The sequence below is a fragment of the Phaenicophaeus curvirostris genome, chromosome 38, assembly GCF_032191515.1.
Source record: "Phaenicophaeus curvirostris isolate KB17595 chromosome 38, BPBGC_Pcur_1.0, whole genome shotgun sequence".
Lineage (NCBI taxonomy): Eukaryota > Metazoa > Chordata > Aves > Cuculiformes > Cuculidae > Phaenicophaeus > Phaenicophaeus curvirostris.
In genome coordinates this window covers 1,084,323-1,107,877 of record NC_091429.1, presented here as the reverse complement: position 1 = coordinate 1,107,877, position 23,555 = coordinate 1,084,323, and the positions used below count along the sequence as shown (strand labels likewise).

The following is a 23,555-nucleotide window of genomic DNA, read 5'->3' as shown; positions in this document are numbered from 1 at the left end:
CCTGTCCCCGTGTCCTGGTGTCCCAGTGTCTCAGTGTCTCGGTGTCCCGGTGCTCCCGGGCTGCCCCTGTGTCCCCGTGTCCCCATGTCCCCATGTCCCGGTGCCCCCGGGCTGTCCCTATCCCTGTCCCCGTGTCCCAGTGTCCCTGTGTCCCAGTGTTCCGGTGTCCCGGGCTGTCCCTGTCCCCGTGTCCCCGTGTCCCAGTGTCCCAGCATCCCGGTGCCCCTGGGCTGGCCCTATCCCTGTCCCTGTCCCCATATCCCGGTGTCCCCGTGTCCCGGTGCCCCCGGGCTGTCCCGGTGTCCCCACGTCCCCGTGTCCCTGGGCTGTCCCGGTGTCCCGTGTCCCCCTGTCCCGGTGTCCTCCTGTCCCGGTGTCCCCCTGTCCCCGTGTCCCTGTCCCCCTGTCCCGGTGTCCCCCTGTCCCAGTGCCCCCGTGTCCCTGGGCTGTCCCGGTGCCCCCGTGTCCCCGTGTCCCCCTGTCCCCGTGTCCCCCTGTCCCGGTGTTCCCCTGTCCCCGTGTCCCCGTGTCCCCCTGTCCCCGTGTCCCGGTGTCCCCCTGTCCCCCTGTCCCGGTGTCCCCCTGTCCCCCGTGTCCCCCTGTCCCCGTGTCCCGGTGTCCCCCTGTCCCGGTGCCCCCGGGCTGTCCCTGTCCCGGTGTCCCCGGGCTGTCCCCTGTCCCCGTGTCCCCCTGTCCCCGTGTCCCCGTGTCCCCCTGTCCCCCTGTCCCGGTGTCCCCCTGTCCCCGTGTCCCGGTGTCCCCCTGTCCCCCTGTCCCGGTGTCCCCGTGTCCCGGTGCCCCCGTGTCCCTGGGCTGTCCATGTCCCCCTGTCCCGTGTCCCCTGTGCCCCCGTGTCCCCCTGTCCCCGTGTCCCCCTGTCCCCCTGTCCCCCTGTCCCGGTGTCCCCCTGTCCCGGAGCCCCCGGGCCGTTCCCGCTGCGGGTCCCGGGGCGGCTCTGGCTCCTCCCCGGTGAAGTCACGTCGGGGCGGGGCTGGCCCCGGCCCCCCCCCCAACCCCCCCCGGGCACTTTCCGAGGGGAGCGGGAGGCAGCCCCGCTCCGCCCATGGCCCCGGGGCCGCTCCCGCTGCTCCTCCCGGTGCTGCTCCCGCTGCTGCTCCCGGTGCTGCTCCCGGGGCTCCCGGGGCTCCTCCCGGGGCTGCTCCCGGTCGCCGCCTTCAACCTGGAGGCGTCGCAGCCCGTCGAGTTCCGAGGGGCCCCGGGGTCCCTTTTCGGGTTCGCCTTGGACTTTTACCTGCCCCGGCCCCGCAGGTACCGGACACCGGGAGGCACCGGAGGCACCGGGAGGCACCGGGAACCGGGAAAGGGACCGGGAAGCGGGACGGGGAGGGGAACGGGGCAGCGGGAAGAGGGATGGGACCGGAGGGAGGGAGGGAACGGGGCCGTTGGGGATGGGATCCCGTAACGGGACACGGGGAGGGGCCGGAAACGGGAACCGGGACGGGGACCGGGACTGAGGGGGAAACGGGGGGGGCGGGGGGGGGGGGGATGGGACCGGGAACGGGATGGGGAACCGGGAACAGGAGGGGACCGGGGACTGGGAACCGGGACCGGGAACCGGGACAGGGACCGGAATGGAGACCGGGAACTGAGAACCGGGACCTGGAACTGGGAACCGGGACCGGGATGGAGACCGGGAACTGGGACCGGGACTGGGATGGGGACCGGGAACTGGGAACTGGGAACCGGGGCAGGGACCGGGATGGGGACCGGGACTGGGAACCGGGAACTGGGACCGGGACCGGGAACTGGGGACCGGGATGGGGACCGGGACCGGGAACTGGGACCTGGGAACTGGGAACCGGGACCGAACCGGGATGGGGACCGGAATGGAGACCGGGAACTGGGAACCGGGACCGGGAACTGGGACCGGGACTGGGATGGGGACCGGGAACTGGGAACCGGGGCAGGGACCGGGATGGGGACTGGGACCTGGAACCGGGACCTGGAACTGGGAACCGGGATCTGGAACCGGGAACCGGGATGGGAACCGGGACCATGACCGGGATGGGGACCGGGAGTGGGAACCGGGACCGGGAACTGGGAACTGGGACCGGGATGGGGACCGGGAACTGGGAACCGGGATGGAAACCGGGACCGGGGAACCGGGGCCGGGCTGGGGAACGGGAATGAGACCCCAGGAACGGGAAATGGGACCGGGATGGGGGCCGGACACGCGACACCGGGGTGGAAACCGGGAACAGGCACCGGGAACGGGCCGGGGGTCCCGGGGGGGGGCGACTCCCGGTCCCCTCCCCCCCCCCGGGGTCCCCCGGAGCGTTTCCTGTAACCGGAGCTGCCCCGGGGGGGGGGGGGGGGGGCAGGACCCAGGCGTCCGGTGGCGTTTGGGGGGGGTGGGGGGGATCCTCCAGGACACTCACCCCCCCCCCAAGCCCCTGGGTCAGAGGGGCCGGGGGGGTCACGGTGACAAAGGTGTCGTGTGTGTGTGTGTGTGTCCCCCATTGATGGGGACATTGACCCCCCCCAGGGATAATCCCCCCCCCCCCATCCCATGGGGACATCCCCCCCTCCATCCCATGAGGACATCCCCCCCCCAGGAACAATCCCCCCCCCCCCCCAGGGACATTCCCCCCCCCAATCCATCCCGTGGTGACCCCCCCATTCCAGCTTTTCCCCCCCCACCCCCCCCACCCCACTGTTGTGTTCCACCCCCCCCCCCCCAGTGTCAGCATCCTGGTGGGGGCCCCCAAAGCCAACACGAGCCAAGCCAACGTCACCCAGGGGGGGGGCCGTGTTCCACTGCCCGTGGCCCCCCCAGGGAGACTGCGCCCCCATCGACTTCGACCACATCGGTACGGGGACATGGGGGGGGGACACACAGAACCCCCAGGGATGGGGATATGGGGGGGGGGCACAACCCCCAGGGATGGGGACTTTGGGGGGGGGCACAACCCCCAGGGATGGGGACACTGGGGGGGGGCACAACCCCCAGGGATGGGGACACTGGGGGGCGGGCACAACCCCCAGGGATGGGGATATGGGGGGGGGCACAACCCCCAGGCTTGGGGACATTGGTGGGGGGCACAACCCCCAGGCATGGGGACATGGTGGGGGACATTGGGAGGGGGTGTCAGGACCCCCCCAGGCATGGGTGTCCCCCCCCCTCCCAGTGGCCTTGAGGCCCTTGTCCTACCTGGTTAATGAGAAACTTGGGGGGGGGGGGCAGGGGGTGTTTGGGGGGGGTCCCTGGAGTGGGAGGGCAGGGGGTGTTTGTGTGGGGGTCCCTGGGATGGAGTGGGGGGGGGGGGTCGCATGGATACCAGGGGGGTCAGTGGATGCTGGAAGGGGTCTTGGGGGGGGCGCAGGGGGTGTTTGGGGGGGGTCCATGGGGTGGGGGGTGCCAGGGGGGGTCAGTGGGTGCTGTGGGGGGGGGCGACAGTGGGTGTTGGGGGGGTCCATGGGTGCTGGGAAGGATAGTGGGTGCTTTGGGGGTTCTTGGTACTGGGGGTGCTGACACCCCCCCCCTCGCCAGGCCCCCGCACTCACGATTTTGGGGGCAACGGCTCGGAGCCCCCCCAGCCCGTGGAATTCAAATCCCTGCAGTGGTTCGGGGCCACCGTGCGCGCCCACAATGGCTCCATCCTGGTATGGGGGGGGGGGCACAGGGTTGGGGGGGGGTCTGGGGGGCACATTGGCTCCATCCTGGTATTGGGGGGGACACAGGAGGGGGATTGTGGGGGGGCACAGAACAGCTGCATCCTCATATGGGGGTGGCAGGGGGGGTGTGGGGGACAGGGGATTGGGGGGGGGGGGGCACCTAGGGGGTCAGGGGGGGATATTTGGGTGATCCCCCCCCCCTCCTCAATGTCCCCCCCCAGGCCTGCGCCCCGCTCTACAGCTGGAGCCCCCCCAATGAGGAGGGGGGGGGCGCGCGAGCCCGTGGGCTCCTGCTTCCTCTCCATCGGCAACTTCTCCAAGTTCGTGGAGTACGCACCCTGCCGCTCAGGTGGGACCCCCAGAACCTCCCCCCTGCACCCCCAGACCCCCCTGCACCCCCCGCTGCACCTCCCAGACCCCCCCAGATGCCCCCTTTACACCCCCCCTGCACCCCGAGATCCCCCCCACGCACTGCTTGCACCCATAGACCCCCCCCCATGCCCCCAGACCCCCCTGCACCCCCCGAGATGCCCTCCCTGCGTGCCCCCTGCACCTCCCAGACCCCCCTGCACCCCCCCTGCACCTCCCAGACACCCCCAGATGCCCCCCTGCACCCCCCCTGCACCCTGAGATCCCCCCACACGCACTGCCTGCACCCACAGATGCCCTCCATGCCCCTAGACCCCCCCTCTGCACCCCCAAGCCCCCCTCAACACCCCCAGACCCTCCTGCACCCCCCCTGCACCTCCCAGACCCCCCCTTTGCACCCTCAGACCCCCCTGCACCCCCCCAGATGCCCCCCCTGCACCCCTCCACACCCCCAGACCCCTCTGCACCCCCCACACCCCTCTGTACATGCCCCCCCCCCGGCCCCCCACACCCTCCCTGCCCCCCCCACCATTTCAGCCCCCTGGAGGGGGGTGACACCCCCATAGGCCCCCCCCAAACCACCCCCGTGTCCCCCCCAGACCTGAACTCAGCGGCCGGGCAGGGCTACTGCCAGGGGGGCTTCAGCGCCGAGTTCACCCAGGTGGGGGCTCGGGGGGGGGCGCAGGGGGGTGTATTGGGGTCCTTGAGGGGGGGGTCAGGGGCTTTGGGGGGGGTGGCTGGACCCAATGGGCTGGGGGCAGGGGGTGATGGGGGGCAGGGGTACATGGGGTATTGGGGGGGGGGTCACAGGGGCAAATAGAGGGGGGGTATCAGAGGGCATGGGGGCAAATGGGGGGGTCACAGGGGGCAAATGGGGGGTCACAGGGGTATAAGAGGGGGTCACAGGGGGCATGAGGGGGCATGGAGGACATGGGGGCAAATAGGGGGGTCTGGGGGCTATGGGGCATTTGGGGGTTATGGGGGGGCAAATAGGGGGTGTGGGGGGTGTCACAAGGGTGTTTGGGGGCAAATAGGGGGTGCAGGGGCTCTGGGGTGGGGGGGGGACCCAGGCTGAGAGGGCCCCCCCCCCCAACCCCGGTTTCCCTGCAGACGGGACGAGTGCTCCTGGGGGGGCCCGGCAGCTACTTCTGGCAAGGTGAGACCCCAGCCCCTAAATACCCTAAAACCACCCCCTGACCCCCCCAAAACCACCCCTAACCCCCCCAAACACCTCTCCCTGCCCTTAAACACCCCAAAACCACCCCCTGACCCCCCCAAACACCCCTCCCTGCCCCTAAACACCCCAAAACCACCCCCTAACCCCCCCAAACACCCCTCCCTTCCCCTAAATACCCCCCAACACCTCTTAAATACCCCAGTCTGCCCCTAAATACCCCTGTGGTGCCCCCTAAATACCCCCCGGTGCCCCCTAAATCCCCCCCAACACCCCATAAATACCCCTGTCTACCCCTACATACCCCCCAACACCCCTTAAATACCTATCTGCCCCTAAATACCCCCCGGTGCCCCCTAAATACCCCCCGGTGCCCCCTAAATACCCCTGTAGTGCCCCCTAAATACCCCAGTCTGCCCCTATATACCCCCCAATGCCCCCTAAATACCCCTGTCTGCCCCTAAATACCCCCATAGTGCCCCCTATATACCCCCATAGTGCCCCCTATATACCCCCCAGTGCCCCCTAAATACCCCCCCAGTGCCCCCTAAATACCCCCCCAGTGCCCCCTAAATACCCCCCCAGTGCCCCCTAAATACCCCTGTAGTGCCCCCTAAATACCCCAGTCTGCCCCTATATACCCCCCAACGCCCCCTAAATACCCCAGTCTGCCCCTATATACCCCCCAACGCCCCCTAAATACCCCTGTCTGCCCCTAAATACCCCCAGGTGTCCCCTAAATACCCCTGTAGTGCCCCCTAAATACCCCAGTCTGCCCCTATATACCCCCCAATGCCCCCTAAATACCCCAGTCTGCCCCTAAATCCCCCCAAGACCCTCTAAATACCCCTGTCTGCCCCTAAATCCCCCCAAGACCCCCTAAATACCCCTGTAGTGCCCCCTAAATACCCCAGTCTGCCCCTATATACCCCCCAACGCCCTCCAAAATACCCCCCAGTGCCCCCTAACTACCCCTGTAATGCCCCCTGAATACCCCTGTCTGCCCCTAAATCCCCCCCAGTGCCCCCTAAATACCCCCTAACCCCCCTGTTGTCCCCCCCCCTGCTCTGGTGCCCCCCCAGGGCAGGTGATGTCAGCCACGCAGGAGCAGATCACGGCCTCGAGCTTCCCCGAGTACCTCATCCAGGAGGTGGCCGGGCAGCTCCAGACCCGCCAGGCGGCCCCCACCCACGATGACAGCTACATGGGTCAGGGGACACGGGGACACGGGATGTGGGATGAGATCATGGGGATGTGGGATGATGGGGACGTGGGGGGACAGGGATGGGATCATGGGGACATGGGATCATGGGGATGTGGGGATGTGGGATGGGGACGTGGGATGGGGACATGGGGGGACAGGGATGGGGACATGGATGGGATCACGGGGATGTGGGATGGGGACGTGGGATGGGGACATGGGGAGACAGGGATGGGGACATGGGGGGACAGGGGTGGGATCATGGGGATGGGGACATGGGGATGTGGGATGGGGATGTGGGGGGACGGGGATGGGATCATGGGGATGTGGAATGGGGACATGGGGGGACAGGGATGGGGACATGGGGACATGGGGATGTGGGATGGGGATGTGGCGGGACATGGGATGGGGACGTGGGATGGGGGCATGGGGACGTGGGATGGGGACATGGGGGGACAGGGATGGGGACATGGATGGGATCATGGGGATGTGGGATGGGGACATGGGGAGACAGGGATGGGGACATGGGGACGTGGGATAGGGACATGGGGGGACATGGGATCATGGGGACAGGGGATGGAGGACATGGGATGGTAGAGATGGGGGGACAGGGATGGGGATATAGGGACATGGGGGACAGGGATGGGGACATGGGAATGGGGATGTGGGGGGACATGGGATGGGGATGTGGGATGGGATCATGGGGACATGGGATGGGATCATGGAGGGACATGGGATGGGGACATGGGATGGGGGAGATGAGGAAACAGGGATGGGGACATGGGAACATGGTGGGACAGGGATGGGGCACGGGCATGGGGACGTGGGGGATCATGGGGACATGGGATCATGGGGACATGGGATGGGGACATGGGACGGGGACATGGGATAGGGACATGGGAAGACAGGGATGGGGCATGGGGACATGGGGGGGGACACAGATGGGGACATGGGGGGACGAGGATGGGGACATGGGATGGGGCCATGGGGGACAGCAATGGGGACATGGAAGGTGGAGACGTCTCTGTCCCCCCCTCCAGGCTACTCGGTTGCAGTTGGAGAGTTCAGCGGGGACACAACGCAAGGTGGGTGCCACCAGGGTGGGGGTGACATGGGGGGGGGGTGTCACAGCCCCCACCCCCTAACAGGGTCACTTTGTCCCTTACAGACTTCGTGGCCGGTGTCCCCAAGGGCAACCTCACCTATGGCTACGTAAGGGGGGGACAGGGGGACATGGGGGGACACGGGAGGGGACAGGGGGGTGGGGGCGGGGGCAGGAATGAGGGATATGGGGGGACAGGGGTGGGGTGACGTGTGTCCCCCCTCAGTGTCCCCTCCCTGTCTCCAGGTCACCATCCTGAACGGCACCAACATGAAGTCCCTGTACAACTTCTCGGGGGAGCAGGTGGGGCTGGGGGGGTAAAAAGGGGGAATTGAGAGCACCCACACATTTTAGGGGGCACCCCCAGAGGTTGGGGGGCACCCACACCTTGGGGGGCACCCCCAGAGGTTGGGGGTCACCTTTATAAGGTGGGGGGCACCCCCAGAGGCTGGGGGGGACTCATGTGTGGTGGGAGCCCCCAGATAGGGTGGGGGGCACCCACACATCTTGGGGGGCACCCCCGGAGGTTGGGGCTCCCCTTTATAGGGTGGGGGGCACCCATATATACTGGGAGCACCCACACATCTCAGGGGGCACCCGCAAAAGTTGGCATCCCCCGTGTGTCTGGGGGGGGGGGCCCTGCACAGTCTGGGGGAGCCCCCCCCCACCCCACTGTGTGTGTGTCCCCCCCCAGATGGCAGCGTATTTCGGGTACGCGGTGGCAGCCACGGATGTGAACAATGATGGGTGAGTGGGTGTCCCCCCCCGAACCCCCAAACTACTGGGGGTGCCCCCCCCAGAACTCGGGGGGGGGGGGGTTCAGGGGGGGGTCTGATGGCTGGTTCCCCCCCCCAGGCTGGCGGATCTGCTGGTGGGGGCCCCCCTGTTCATGGCTCGCGCCGGGGGGGGCCGGGTGCAGGAGGTGGGCAGGGTCTACCTGTACCTCCAGGTGCCCGGGGGGGGGGACCCTTCCTCCGCGACCCCCCCGGCACCCACCATGGCCCCCACCCCCGCCGCGGCCATCACGGGACCCCTGGAGTTCGGGCGCTTCGGCAGCTCCATCGCCCCCCTCGGGGACCTCGACCTCGACGGCTTCAATGGTATTTGGGGGGGTCACATTGAGGGGGGGGGGGCATGGGGGGGCGAGGGGACACTAGGGGGGGAAATGAGGGGGGAATAGGGGTGCAAAGAGTGTGGGAGGAGTATAGGGGGTGAAATAGGGGGTGTCGGGGGGGTAAAGGGGGCAAGGGGGCAATGGGGGGGGGCAGGGGGGCATGGGGAAGGGGTGCAAAGAGTGCAGGGGGGGCATAGGGGGTGCCTGGGGGGGGAAATAGGGGGTGTCGGGGGGGTAAAAGGGGGCAAGGGGGCAATGGGGGGGGGGCAGGGGGGCATGGGGAAGGGGTGCAAAGAGTGCAGGGGGGGTATAGGGGGTGCCTGGGGGGGGAAATAGGGGGTGTCGGGGGGGTAAAAAGGGGCATGGGGGGAAAGGGGGCACTGGGGGGCATGGGGGGGGCAGTGGAGGGGCACAAGGATGGGGAATGAGGGGGGAATAGGGGGTGCAAAGAGTGCAGGGGGGGCATAGAGGGTGCCTGGGGGGGGAAATAGGGGGTGTCGGGGGGGTAAAAAGGGGCATGGGGGGAAAGGGGGCACTGGGGGGGCACGGGGGGGCATGGGTGGTGGGGGAAGGAGGGGAAAAGGGTGGAAGACGGGGTGCAGGGGGGCATAGGGGATGCCTGGGGGGGGCAAATAGGGGGTGTTGGGGGGGGTAAGAGAGGGAATGGGGGGCAAGGAAATGCTAGGGGGGCACGGGGGGGCACAGGGGGTGGGGGAAGGAGGGGAAGGGGGGGCGCAGAGGGGCATAGGGGGTGCCTGGGGGGCAAAGGGTGCTGGGGGGGGCCACAGGGGGTGCTGGGGGTGCTGGGGGGTGGCACAGGGGGTGCTGGGAGCACATGGAGGGGGGGCACAGGGGGTGGGAAGGGTTTAGGGGTGCATGGGGGGGGCACATGGGGTACAAGGCGGGGACAAGGGATGCCAAGAGGTGCAGGGGGGCACTTGGGGGGCAGATAAAAAGGAGGCGGGGGGGCTGTGGGGGTGCAGGTGGGGGGGTGTCTGGCCCCCCACCACTGACTGGAGCCCCAGACGTGGCGGTGGGGGCCCCCCTGGGCGCCGAGGGCCGGCAGGGGCTGGTGTACATCTACAGCGGGGGGGCCACCGGGCTGCGCCCCAACCCCAGCCAGGTCCTGAGGGGCCGCGGGGACCCCGGCCCCCACCCCGACTTCTTCGGAGCCGCCCTGCGCGGGGCCACCGACCTCGACGGCAACGGCTACCCCGGTGAGACAGCCTGGTGGCCACGTCACCCTGGGTGGGGGGGGCACCCAGAGCCATCCGTCCCATCCCATGGGGTCCCAATGGTTGGGGACACCCCAATCCATCCATCTCATGGGGTTGGGGACACCCAGACTGGACGTGTCACCTCATGGAGGGGACACCCAGAGCCATCCGTCCCATCCCATGGGGTCCCAATGGTTGGGGACACCCCAATCCATCTATCTCCACAGGGTTGGGGACACCCAGAGCCATCTGTCCCATCCCATGGGGTCCCAATGGTTGGGGACACCCCAATCCATCCATCTCCACAGGGTTGGGGACACCCAGAGCCATCCGTCCCATCCTATGGGTCCCAATGGTTGGGGACGCCCCAATCCATCCATCTCCACAGGGTTGGGGACACCTGGAGATGTCCATTTCACCTTGTGGGGTTGGGGACACCCAGACTGGACGTGTCACCTCATGGAGGGGACACCCAGAGCCACCCGTCCCATCCCATGGGGTCCCAGTGGTTGGGGACACCCCAATCCATCCATCTCCACAGGGTTGGGGACACACAGAGCCATCCGTCCCATCCCATGGGGTCCAAGTGGTTGGGGACACCCCAATCCATCCATCTCAGTGGGGTTGGGGACACCTGGAGATGTCCACGTCACCTTGTGGGGTTGGGGACACCTAGAGCCATCTGTCTCATCCCATGGGGGTCCTAGGGTTGGGGACACCCCACTCCATCCATCTCAGAGGGGTTGGGGACACCTGGAGACGTCCGTGCCAACCCCCTCTGGTGTCCCCCACCCCCTCTGGTGACCCCCTTGTCCCCGCAGATCTCCTGGTGGGCGCCTTCGGGGTGGACACGGCCGTGGTGTACAGGTAGGTGCCACCAACTTGGAGGGGGTGGGTCCCCAGTGGGGGGGTCCCCGAGCTGTCCCTGACCCCCCTGTGTCCCCAGGGGCCGCCCCATCGTCCACGCCAGCGCCTCGCTCAGCGTCTTCCCCACCATGTTCAACCCCGAAGAGCGCGGCTGCATCCTGGAGGCCACCGGCCACCACGTGTCCTGGTGGGTGACACCGGGGGGGTTGGGGACACCCGTGGGCTTGGGGGGGGTTGGTCCCTGGGGCGAGGATGTGGGGGTGTGGAGGGGTTGGGGGTCCCTGCTTTGGGGGGACATGGAGGTACAGAAGGGTTGGAGGCAACCAAGAGGTTCCTCAGGTTCTCAGGTGGCTTTGGGGACACCAACGGGTCATGGAGATGGGGCTTGGGGACAACAAAGACCTTGGGGGTGGGGGTACGGGGGGGGTTGGGGTCCCTGGGATGGGGGTACAGGGGGGTTGGAGGTTCCTGGGTTGGGGGTACGGGGGGATTGAGGGCACCCAAGAGGCTCCTCAGGTTCTCAGGTGGCTTTGGGGACACCAAGGGGTCATGGAGATGGGACCTGGGGACAGCACAGACCTTGAGATTGGGGGTACAGGGGTGTTGGGGTCCCTGGGATGGGGATACGGGAAGGTTGGGGGTCCCTGGGATGGGGGTACGGGGGGATTGGGGGGCACCCAAGAGATTCCTCAGCTTCTCAGGTGGCTTTGGGGACACCAAGGGATCCTGGGGTGGGGTTTTGGGGACACCCCAAGGAGTTGGGGTGGACAGAGGGCTGAAGAGGGGGGATCCATGGAAAGGGGGGGACACTGCGGGTGGGGGGGCACCTTAATGAGGTAGGGTGGGGGGCAATTAGGGTCACTTTTGGGGGGGTCCCCATGGGGAGGGGACCCCAAAGAATGGAAAGGGGGGGGTCTCATGGCTGTGTCCCCCCCCCCTCGCAGCATCAACATCAGCTTCTGCCTCAACGCTTCGGGACGTCACCTTCCTGGCCCCATTGGTGAGTTTGGAGGGGGGGTGACAAATTTTTTTTTTGGGGGGACACCCGCGTCAGGGACCCCGGCGGCCGGGGAACCGGCCGCCGGGGTCCCTGACGGGGGTGTCCCCCCCCCACTTTATTTTTTTAAGGTTTCCTGGTGGAGCTGAGCTTGGATGGAGCTAAACCCGGGGGGGCTCGCAGGGCGCTTTTTCTTGGGGGGGGGCACCCCACCCGCGCCCTCCGTGTCCCCGTCCCCAACGGGGGTGGCCCCCGCTGTCGCACCCTGGCTGTGTTTTTGCGGGTACGGAGAAAAGGGGGGGGTGGGTTTGATATTTTTTGGGGGGGGGGGTGCACCTAAGGACCATCCCTTCTTATATTTTTTGGGGTGCCCCCCCCCCACCTTAAAGAACGAGTCGGAGTTTCGGGATAAGCTGTCACCCATCGCCGTGGGGCTCAGCTTCGGGTTGGACCCCCGCGCCCCCCCCGACGGCCACGGCTTGCGCCCCGTCTTGGCGGCCGAGGCCAAGACCAGGTTGGAAGCCAAGGTAGGGGTGGCACTTGGTGGCACTTGGTGGCGCTTGGTGGCACTTGGTGGCATCGCGTCCCCCTCCTCGGGGCACCCGGGGACACCTCGCACCCCACCCCCCAGCGTGTCCTCGTGGCCCCCCTTGATCCCTTGGCCCTGTGTCCCGCATCATCTTCGTCACCCCCCGTGTCCCTCATCACCTTCATGTACCTGTTTTGTCCCCCCTTGTCCCTCTGTCCCCCATTGTTCCCTGTGTCCTCCTGACCCCCATCGTCCCCCCTTGTCCCCCTCTTGTCCCCCATCGTTTCCCTTGTCCCCTCCGTCCCCCATTGTCCCACATTGTCCCCCGTGTCCCACATCGTCTCCTCTGTCCCCCCATCGTTCCCCATCGTTCCCCATCGTTCCCCAGCGTCCCCAGCGTCCCCAGCGTCCCCAGCGTTCCCCGTCCTCCCCAACACCCCCATCGTCCCCCATCATCCCCATCGTCCCCCATCGTCCCCAACACCCCCATCATCCCCATCACCCCCATCATCCCCATCGTCCCCCATCGTCCCCATCACCCCCATCGTCCCCATCACCCCCATTGTCCCCCCTGTCCCCATCGTCCCCCATCGTCCCCCATCACCCCCATCGTCCCCCATCACCTCCATCATCCCCCTTGTCCTCATCGTCCCCATCACCCCCATCATCCCCCATTGTCCCCCCTTGTCCCCATCATCCCCATCACCCCCATGGTCCCCCTTGTCCTCCACCATCCCCATCGTCCCCATCGTCCCCATCGTCACCCATCGTCCCCCTGTCCCCATCACACCCATGGTCCCCCATTGTCACCATCACCCCCACCATCCCCATCACCCCCATTGTCCCCCTGTCCTCATTGTCCCACATCATCCCCCATCGTCCCCCATCATCCCTATCACCTACATCGTCCCCCATCGTCCCCCTGTCCCCATCACCCCCATGGTCCCCATCATCCCTATTGTCCCCATCACCCCCATTGTCCCCCTCATCCCCATCGTCCCCCTGTCCCCCCTCGTCCCCCATCATCCCCATCTTCCCCATCGTCCCCAATCACCCCCATGATCCCCCTCGTCCCCATCACCCCCCTGTCCCCCATCGTCCCCCATCGTCCCCATCACCCCCATGGTCCCCCTCATCCCCATCACCCCCCTTGTCCCCCTGTCCCCATCACACCCATGGTCCCCCCTTGTCCCCATCGTCCCCCTGTCCCCCATCACCCCCATGGTCCCCATGGTCCCCATGGTCCCCTGTCCCCCCAGGCTCACATCCAGCTGGACTGCGGGGAGGACAACGTCTGCGTTCCCGACCTGCAGCTGGAGGCAGCTGCGTAAGTTGGGGGGGGGGTCTGTCTGGTGACCCCGGGGCTGGGGGTGGGGGGGGTCCTGGTGTCCCTGGGGTGTCGGTGACCCCGCTGTCCCCCCAGGGACCGCCGCGTCGTGTACCTGGGGGATCGCAACAGCCTCAACCTCACCTTCCACGCTCGCAACCTGGGCGAGGGGGGGGCCTACGAGGCCGAGCTGCACGTGCGGCCCCCCCCGCACGCCCAGTACACGGGGGTGCTGAGACCTCACGGGGTACGGGGGGGGGGTCACGATATTGGGGGGGGCAGGGGGAGGCGTGGGGGGGGCTAATGGTATGAGTTGTGGGATAAGGGGGGGGGTCCTGGGCTCAGGGGGTGGCATGGAGGGGTCTGGGGGAGATATTGGGGGGCTAATAGTATGAGTTGGGGGGCAAGGGGGGGGTCCTGGGCTTGGGGGAGGGGCATGGAGGTGTCTGGGGGGGCTAATGGTATGAGTTGGGGGGCAAGGGGGGGGTCCTGGGCTCGGCGGGGGGGGGCATGGAGGGGTCTGGGGGAGATATGGGGGGGCTAATGGTATGAGTTGGGGGATTGGGGGGGTCCTGGGCTTTGGGGGGGGGGCATGGAGGGGTCTGGGGGTGATATGGGGGGGCCCCAAGGTATGGGGAAGGGGGGGCATGGGGACCCCCATGGTGGGGGGGGTGTCAGGGGGAGATATAGGGGGGCTAATGGTATGAGTTGGGGGGGCAAGGGGGGGGGGGTCCTGGGCTCGGAGGGGGGCATGGAGGGGTCTAGAGGGAGATATGGGGGGCTAATGGTATGAGTTGAGGGACAAGGGGGGGGTCCTGGGCTCGGGGGGGGCATGGAGGGGTCTGGGGGAGATATGGGGGGGCTAATGGTATGAGTTGGGGGGCAGGGGGTGGTCCTGGGCTTTGGGGGGGGCATGGAGGGGTCTGGGGGTGATATGGGGGGGCTAATGGTATGAGTTGGGGGATTGGGGGGGGTCCTGGGCTTGAGGGGGGCATGGAGGGGTCTGGGGGAGATATGGGGGGGGCTAATGGTATGAGTTGTAGGGCAAGGGGGGGGGTCCTGGGCTTGGGGGGGGGGCATGGAGGGGTCTGGGGGTGATATGGGGGGGCCCCAAGGTATGGGGAAGGGGGGGCATGGGGACCCCCATGGTGGGGGGGGTGTCATGGGGAGATATAGGGGGGGCTAATGGTATGAGTTGGGGGCAAGGGGGGGGGTCCTGGGCTCGGAGGGGGGGCATGGAGGGGTTGGGGGGGCTCATGATATAGGGGGGCTCATGATATGGGGGGGGGCAGGGCGTCATAGAGGGGTTGGGGGCTGAATGGGAGGGGGCAAAGGTGGGAGGGGGCATGATATAGGGGGGGAAGCATGGGGGGTCCCCATGGTTTGGGGGGTGCTGATGATGGGGGGGGGCATGGTATGGGGGGGTATGGGGTGCTCTAACCCCCTTGCTCCCCCCCCCCCACCTCAGAACTTCTCAGCACTGAGCTGTGAGCTGGGGGGGGGGCAACGCCTCGAGCCCCCCTCGTCTGCGACCTCGGGAACCCCATGAAGGCGGGGGCCAGCGTGAGTTGGGGGGGGGGGCACAGACACACCTGGGGGGGTTGTTGGGGGGGGGGGAAGGGGGGCTCTGGTGTGACACCCCCCCCCCCCAAACCTCTCCACCCGCAGATCTGGGGGGGGCTGCGCTTCACCCTCCCCCATCTCAGCGACAGCAGCAAGAGCGTCCGCTTCGAGCTGCAGATCCGCAGGTTGGGGGGGGCCCCGGGGGGCGGGGGGGGGCGTAAATGGGGGTCAACGGGGGGTCTGGGGGATCCTTGAACTGGGGGGGGGGGTCCCTTGGGTTGGAGGGGGCTCCTTGTGTTGGTGGAATCCCTTGGATTGGGGGGGGTCCCTTGGGTTGGGGGGCTCCCTTGGGTTGGGGGGGGTCACTGGTGGTGGGTCCCTTGGCTTTGGGGGGGGTCCCTTGAGTTGGGGGGCTCCCTTGGTTTGGGGGGGCTCCTTGTGTTGGTGGAATCCCTTGGGTTGGGGGGGGGATCCCTTGGGTTGGTTCCTTGGTTTGGGGGGTGTCCTTGAATTGGGGTGTCCCTTGGTTTGGGGGTTCCCTGGTTGGGGGGGTCCCCGGTGGGAGGTCCCTTGGCTTTGGGTAAGTCTCTTGAATTGGGGGGCTCCCTTGGTTTTGGGGTGGGGGGGGTCCCTGGTGGTGGGTCCCTTTGGTTGGGGGGGATCCCATGGGTTGGGGGGGTCCTTGGATTGAGGGATCCCTTGGTGGGGGGGGTGGATCCCTTGGTTTGGGGGTGTCCCTTGGTTTTGGGGGTGTCCCTTGGGGTGAGGGGTCTCATGTGTTGGTGGAATCCTTTGGCTTGGGGGGGGGGTCCCTTGGCTTGGGAGGCTCCCTGGCGGTGGGTCCCTTGGGTTGGGGGGGGGGGTTGCTCCTTGGTTTGGGGAGGTCCCTTGTGTTGGGGTCCCCCCGCTGTGACCCCCCCCCTTTGCCGGCAGCAAGAACGCCAACAACTCTCAGAGCGAAGCGGTGCTGGTGCCGCTGGAGGTTCGGGCGGCCACGCGCATCTCGGCCTTCGGGTGAGTTTGGGGGGGACCTGGGGGCGCCCCGAGGGGGGGGTCAGTGTCCCCAGCACCCCCTCACCCCGCTCTGCAACCCCCCCCCACAGCGTGTCCCGGCCCGACGTCGTCACCGTCCCCGAGGGCGCCCGGAGCCCCTCGTGGCCCCCGCAGCGGCTGGAGGAGCTGGGGCCGCCCGTGGAGCACGTCTACGAGGTGGGGGGCACCCCAAAACTGGGGGTCCTTGTGTCCCCAACCCCATGTGTCCCCGTGTCCCCAACCCCATGTGTCCCCATGTCTCCAGAACCAGGGGGTCTCGTGTCCCCAAAACCAGGGGGCCCAATGTCCCCAAAACTAGGGGGCTCCATGTCTCCAACTCTGGGGACCCCCGTGTCCCCGACTCCACAGGTCCCTGGATCTCTGTCCCCACGGGTCCCCGTGTCCCCAAAACTAGGGGTCCCCATGTACCCAAAACCAGGGGGCACCATGTCCCCAACCTCAGGCATCCCCCTGTCCCCATGGATGTCCTTGTCCCTGATGCCGGGGTCCTCAAAACTGGGGGTCCCTTAGTCCTTGACGCCAGGGTTCCCCATGTCCCCAAAACCAGGGGGGTCTGTGTCCCTGTGTCTGTGTCCCCAAAACTGGGGTCCCCGTGTCCCCATCCCTGCATGTCCCCACCCCCAGGGGTGCCCGTGTCCCCAAAACCAGGGGTCTTCATGTCTCCAACTCTGGGGACCCCCATGTCCCCGACTCCACAGGTCCCTGGGTCTCTGTCCCCACGGGTCCCCGTGTCCCCAAAACTAGGGGTGCCCATGTACCCAAAACCAGGGGGCACCATGTCCCCAACCTCAGGCATCCCCCTGTCCCCATGGATGTCCTTGTCCCTGATGCCGGGGTCCTCAAAACTGGGGGTCCCTTAGTCCTTGACACCAGGGTTCCCCATGTCCCCAAAACCAGGGGGGTCTGTGTCCCTGTGTCTGTGTCCCCAAAACTGGGGTCCCCGTGTCCCCATCCCTGCATGTCCCCACCCCCAGGGGTGCCCGTGTCCCCAAAACCAGGGGTCTTCATGTCTCCAACTCTGGGGACCCCCATGTCCCCGACTCCACAGGTCCCTGGGTCTCTGTCCCCATGTCCCCACGGGTCCCCTTGTCCCCAAAACTAGGGGTCCCCGTGTCCCTAAAAGGGGGGATGCCCATGTCCCCAGCCCTGTCCTTGTGGGTCCCCGTGTCCCTAACCCCAGGGATCCCCACGTCCCCCAAACTAGGGGTCCCCATGTCTCTGTCCCCCTGGGTCCCTGCGTCCCCAACCCCAGGGGTCCCCATGTCCCCCAAACTAGGGGTCCCCGTGTCTCTGTCTCTCTGGGTCCCCATGTCCCCGTGGGTGTCCCCTCACGCTGCCATGTCCCCCACCCCTGGTGCCATCAGGTGCTGAACGAGGGTCCCAGCGCCATCAGCCACGGCACCCTGGAGCTCAGCTGTCCCCTCAGCTACCGTGGCCACCCCGTCCTCTATGTCACCGGCCACTCGGGGCCCCCCAACTGCTCCGCCAGCCACCCCCTCGACAGCCTGCGCCTGGCAGTGAGCGGGGGCGGCACTGGGAGCACTGGGGACATGGGGTGGCACTGGGGACATTGGATGGCACTGGGGACACTGGGTGGCATTGGGAGATGGGGCACTGGGAGCACTGGGGACATGGGGTGGCATTGGGAGATGGGGCACTGGGAGCACTGGGAGCACTGGGGACATGGGGTGGCACTGGGGGCATTGGATGGCACTGGGGACACTGGGTGGCATTGGGGATGGGGCACTGGGAGCACTGGGGACATGGGGTGGCATTGGGAGATGGGGCACTGGGAGCACTGGGGACATGGGGTGGCACTGGGGATATTGGATTGCACTGGGGACACTGGGTGGCATTGGGAGATGGGGCACTGGGAGCACTGGGGACATGGGGTGGCATTGGGGATGGGGCACTGGGAGCACTGGGGACATGGGGTGGCACTGGGGACATTGGATGGCACTGGGGACACTGGGTGGCATTGGGAGATGGAGCACTGGGAGCACTGGGGACATGGGGTGGCATTGGGACATGGGGCACTGGGAGCACTGGGAGCACTGGGGACATGGGGTGGCATTGGGAGATGAGGCACTGGGAGCACTGGGGGGCACTGGGGACACTGGGTGGCATTGGGAGATGAGGCACTGGGAGCACTGGGGGGCACTGGGGACACTGGGTGGCATTGGGAGAGGGAGGACTGGGGGCACTGGGGCCCCTGGAGGGGACTGGGGACATGGGGTGGCACTGGGGGACACTGGGTTGGGACATGGGGGGCACGGGGGGGCGGTGACAGAGGGTGAGGGAAGAGGATGGGAGGTTGTAAGGGGTGACAGGGGGTGTCAGGGGGGCAGGAGGGGTGGCAGGAGGTGACAGGGGGTGACAGGGTGACATGTGTCCCCCCCCAGGAGCAGGAGCCACCACAGAGCCCAGGGCCACACGTCCTGCAGCGCCGCGACACGGGGGGTCCCCCCGCACCCCCCCACACCCTGGTCAGTGCCCACGTGTCCCCAGGTGTCCCCAAGTGTCCCCAGGGCACCCCCAGGCTGGCACGTGGCCCCTGTGGGTGCTGTCGCCATGGTGGGGTGGGGGTGATGTCCCCAAGGGGGTGACACATGGCGGGGGGGGGGGCAAGTGTCCCCAAGGTGGGTGATGGTGGCTGTCCCCACGGCAGCTGACATGGGGGGGTCACAGGGGTGGGTGGTGACACCAGGTGTCCCCAAGGTGGGTGACACGGGGGTGATGGGTGTCTCCAAGGTGGGTGATGGTGGCTGTCCCCAAGGTGGGTGGCATGGGGGGGGTGGGGGTGGGTGGTGACACCAGGTGTCCCCATGGCAGGTGACACGGGGGGGTCACAGGGGTGGGTGGTGACACCGGGTGTCCCCAAGGTGGGTGGCATGGGGGGTGCTGGGTGTCCCCAAGGTGGGTGATGGTGGCTGTCCCCACAGCAGGTGACATGGGGGGGTCACAGGGGTGGGTGGTGACACCGGGCGTCCCCAAGGTGGGTGGCATGGGGGATGCTGGGTGTCCCCAAGGTGGGTGCTGGGTGTCCCCAAGGTGGGTGACGGCGGCTGTCCCCACCATGGGTGACCCGTGGGGGGGGGTCCCGGGGGTGGGTGACAGGGGGGGTGGTGACAGCGCTGTCCCCCGGTGCCAGGGCTGCCCCGAGGCCGAGTGTTTCCGCCTGAGCTGCCCGCTGGGGGGGCTGGAGAAGCAGCAGCGGGTGAGCCTGCGCCTCGCCTTCCACCTCTGGGCACCCGCCCTGCGCCAGGTGACAATGACCCCCGGCACCCCCAGAGCCCCCCCAACCTCCCTCGGACCCCTCGAAGTCCCCTCAACCCCTCTGGGACCCCCCCAGACCCCCTCCCCACCTCAATCCCCCTGGGACCCCCCTGGGACCTTCAGACCCACGCTGGGATGTCCCAGAGCCCCCTCAAGTCCCTGGGACCCCCCAGAGGCCCCTCAACCCCCCCTGGAACCTCCCTTGGGACCCTCAGACCCTCCCTGGAAACCCCCAGAGCCCCCTCAACCCCTCAAGGACCCCCTAGACCCCTCCTCAATCCCCCTGGGACCCCTGGGACCCTCAGACCCCTCCTGGAAACCCCCAGAGCCCCCTCAACCCCTCAAGGACCCCCTAGACCCCTCCTCAATCCCCCTGGGACCCCTGGGACCCTCAGACCCCTCCTGGAAACCCCCAGAGCCCCCTCAACCCCTCAAGGACCCCCTAGACCCCTCCTCAATCCCCTTGGGATCCCTGGGACCCTCAGACCCCTCCTGGAAACCCCCAGAGCCCCCTCAACCCCTCAAGGACCCCCTAGACCCCTCCTCAATCCCCCTGGGACCCCTGGGACCCTCAGACCCCCCTGGGAACCCCCAGAGACCCCTCAACCTCTCTGGGACCCCCTGGGACCTTCAGACCCACGTTGGGATGTCCCAGAGCCCCCTCAAGTCCCTGGGACCCCCCAGAGGCCCCTCAACCCCCCTGGAACCCCCCTTTGGGACCCCCAGAGACCCCTCAACCCCTCTGGGACCCCTGGGACCTTCACAGCCACCCCAGGAACCCCCAGAGCCCCCTCAACCCCTCTGGGACCCCCTGGGACCTTCAGACCCACACTGGGATGTCCCAGAGCCCCCTCAAGCCCCCTGGGATCCCCAGAGGCCCCTCAACCCCCCTGGAACCCCCTCTTGGGACCCCCAGAGCCCCCTCAACCCCTCTGGGACCACCCCCCCCCAGAGCCCCCTCAACCCCTCTGGGATCCCTGGGACCTTCAGACCCACCCTGGGAACCCCAGAGCCCCCTCAACCCCCCTGGGACCCTCAGACCCACCCTGGGACCCTCCTGGGAACCCCCAGACCCCCCTGGAACTGCCCCGGGACCCTCAGACCCACCCTGGGACCCTCCTGGGAACCCCCAGACCCCCCTGGAACTGCCCCTGGGACCCTCAGACCCACCCTGGGACCCTCCCGGGAACCCCCAGAGCCCCTTTCCCCCCAAGACCCTGGGACAACCCCTGGACCCCCAGATCCCCAGGAGCTCCCTCAGACCCCTGGGATCCTCCAGGGCACCACCCGAGACCCCTCTGGGACCCCCGGGAGCTCGCTCACATCCCCAAGACCCCTCCCAGGACCCTCCCCGGGGCCCTTTTCAGACCCCAGGGACCCCCCAAGACCCTGGGACCCCTCCAGCACCCCCCCCAGACCCCCAGAAATCCCCCAAAGCCCTGGGACCCTGAGACCTCCAGGGACCCCGACACCTGTGGGTGCCCCGCGGGTATGGTGGGGGGTTCCGGGGGGGTCGGGGGGGCACCCCGGGGTGCCCGGGGGTGCTGACGCGGGTGCCGCAGCGGGAGGTGCGGGTGCAGGCTGTGCGCTGCGAGGCCGAGTACCGCGTCCTGCGGCTGCCGTACCGCGTGCGGCCCCAGCACCTGCCCAGCCAGCGCCTGCAGGTGAGGGGACACTGGGAGGGGGGGTCTGGGGGACCCCAGGGTGACACCGGGGGTGACGCTGGGGGTGACGGGGCTGTATTGGGTGCAGGGTGATGCTGGGGTGACACTGGGGGTGACACTGGGGGTGACCCGATGCCACGCAGGTGGTGACGGGGCTGCCATGGTGGGGGGTGACACCGCAGGTGACACCGGGGGTGACCCCAGGTGACATGTGCAGGTGGTGACGGGGCTGCAGTGGTGGTGGGTGACACCGCAGGTGACACCGGGGGTGACCCCAGGTGACATGTGGAGGTGGTGATGGGGCTGCAGTGGGTGCAGAGTGACACTGGGGGTGACCCCAGGTGACATGTGGAGGTGGTGACGGGGCTGCAGTGGGTGCACGGTGACACTAGGGGTGACCCCAGGTGACATGTGGAGGTGGCGATGGGGCTGCAGTGGCTGCAGGGTGATGCTGGGGTGACACCAGGGTGACACTGGGGGTGACCCTGATGCTGTGCAGGTGGTGACGGGGCTGCCATGGTGGTGGGTGACACCGCAGGTGACACCGGGGGTGACCCCAGGTGACATGTGGAGGTGGTGACGGGGCTGCAGTGGGTGCAGGGTGACACTGGGGGTGACCCCAGGTGACATGTGGAGGTGGTGACGGGGCTGCCATGGTGGTGGGTGACACCGCAGGTGACACCGGGGGTGACCCCAGGTGACATGTGGAGGTGGTGATGGGGCTGCAGTGGGTGCAGAGTGACACTGGGGGTGAACACTGGGGGTGACCCTAGGTGACATGTGGAGGTGGTGACAGGGCTGCAGTGGGTGCAGAGTGACACTGGGGGGTGACACTGGGGTGACCCGATGCCATGCAGGTGGTGACGGGGCTGCCATGGTGGTGGGTGACACCGCAGGTGACACTGGGGGTGATCCCAGGTGACATGTGGAGGTGGTGACGGCTGCAGTGGGTGCTGGGTGACCCTGGGGGTGACACCGAGGGTGACCCTGGGGTGTCCCCGCTGCCGCCAGGTGGTGACGGGGCTGCAGTGGGCGCGAGCCGAGGGCGCGGCGGGGGTCCCCGTGTGGGTGGTGGTGCTGGCGGTGCTGCTGGGGCTGCTGCTGCTCGCCCTGCTCTGCTACGGACTCTACAAGGTGGGTCGGGGGGGGCGTTTGGGGACATGGGGGGCGCTGGGGACATGGGGGGACATAGGGAGGCACAGGGACATGGGGGACAGGGGAGGCATGGAGACATGGGGGTACAGGGACATGGGGCACAGGGACATGGTGGGGTGCTGGGGACATGGGGGGCACAGGGGACATGGGGGCACAGGGACAGGGTGTGGACATGGGGGGCACAGGGACATGAGGGGTGCTGGGGACATAGGGGAGACAGGGAGGCACGGGGACATGGGGGGCACAGAGGACATGGGGGCGACGGGGAGGCACAGGGACATGGGGGGCACAGGGGACATGGGGGGTGGTTCTGGGGACATGGGGGGAGATGGGGAGGCATGGGGACATGGGCACAGGGGACATGGGGGGACACAGGGACATGGGGGGCACAAGGACATGGGGGGCACAGGGACATGGGGGGACACAGGGACATGGGGGGGTGCTGGGGACATGGGGGACACAGAGGACATGGGGGCACAGGGACAGGGTGGGGACATGGGGGGCACAGGGGGGACATGGGGAGGCATGGGGACATGGGGGGCACAGGGGACATGGGACACAGGGAGGCATGGGGACATGGGGGGGTGCTGGGGACATGGGGGGACACAGGGACATGGGGGGGTGCTGGGGATATGGGGGGACATGGGTGGCACGGAGACATGGGGAGGCACAGGGACATGGGGGGAGACGGGAAGGCATGGGGACATAGGGGGCACAGGGACATGGGGGTGTGCTGGGGACATGGGGGGACATGGGTCACAGGACATGGGGGGGTGCTGGGGATATGGGGGGACATGGGGTGGCACGGAGACATGGGGAGGCACAGGGACATGGGGGAGACGGGAAGGCATGGGGACATAGCGGGCACAGGGACATGGGGGTGTGCTGGGGACATGGGGTCACAGGGACATGGGGGGGTGCTGGGGACATGGGGGGACATGGGGGCTCAGGGACATCAGGGGGTGCTGGGACATGGGGGGCACAGGGACATGGGAGGGTGCTGGGGACATGGGAGGACATGGGGGGCACAGGACATGGGGGGACATGGGGAGGCACGGGGACATTCTGGGGCGCAGGGACATGGGGGTTGGGGTCACTGGGGGTGTCCCAGCATGGGGCCCCCCTGACCCCCCCCCCAGCTGGGCTTCTTCAAGCGCTCGGGCCCCTACGGCACCGCCATGGAGAAGGCGCAGCTGAAGCCCCAGGCGGCATCGGAGGCCTGAGGGGTCACAGCGAGGGGTCACCCCGCGGCGTCACCCCTGCCACCCGCGCCCCCGCCGGGGACAGGCTGGACACCCGCGTCCTGGCACC

General features: G+C 67.9%; 1 protein-coding gene across 1 annotated transcript; it reads left to right on the top strand.

Annotated features, from left to right (window-relative positions):
- Nucleotides 1-1,032: 1,032 nt before the first annotated feature.
- Nucleotides 1,033-23,554, top strand: ITGA5 (integrin subunit alpha 5). The gene is given in 33 exon segments (XM_069879392.1): nucleotides 1,033-1,269; nucleotides 2,703-2,760; nucleotides 2,762-2,831; nucleotides 3,512-3,624; nucleotides 3,858-3,908; nucleotides 3,910-3,985; nucleotides 4,605-4,666; nucleotides 5,116-5,161; nucleotides 6,262-6,387; nucleotides 7,421-7,465; nucleotides 7,549-7,592; nucleotides 7,729-7,785; nucleotides 8,177-8,229; nucleotides 8,338-8,582; nucleotides 9,622-9,813; nucleotides 10,635-10,680; nucleotides 10,760-10,867; nucleotides 11,625-11,680; nucleotides 11,809-11,960; nucleotides 12,067-12,204; nucleotides 13,466-13,533; nucleotides 13,630-13,780; nucleotides 15,002-15,037; nucleotides 15,040-15,096; nucleotides 15,202-15,281; nucleotides 16,030-16,110; nucleotides 16,200-16,305; nucleotides 17,514-17,666; nucleotides 18,552-18,635; nucleotides 19,301-19,414; nucleotides 20,988-21,089; nucleotides 22,101-22,223; nucleotides 23,384-23,554. Coding segments are annotated over 33 exon segments (3,183 nt in total). The 5' UTR covers nucleotides 1,033-1,063; the 3' UTR covers nucleotides 23,468-23,554.
- Nucleotide 23,555: the final 1 nt, after the last annotated feature.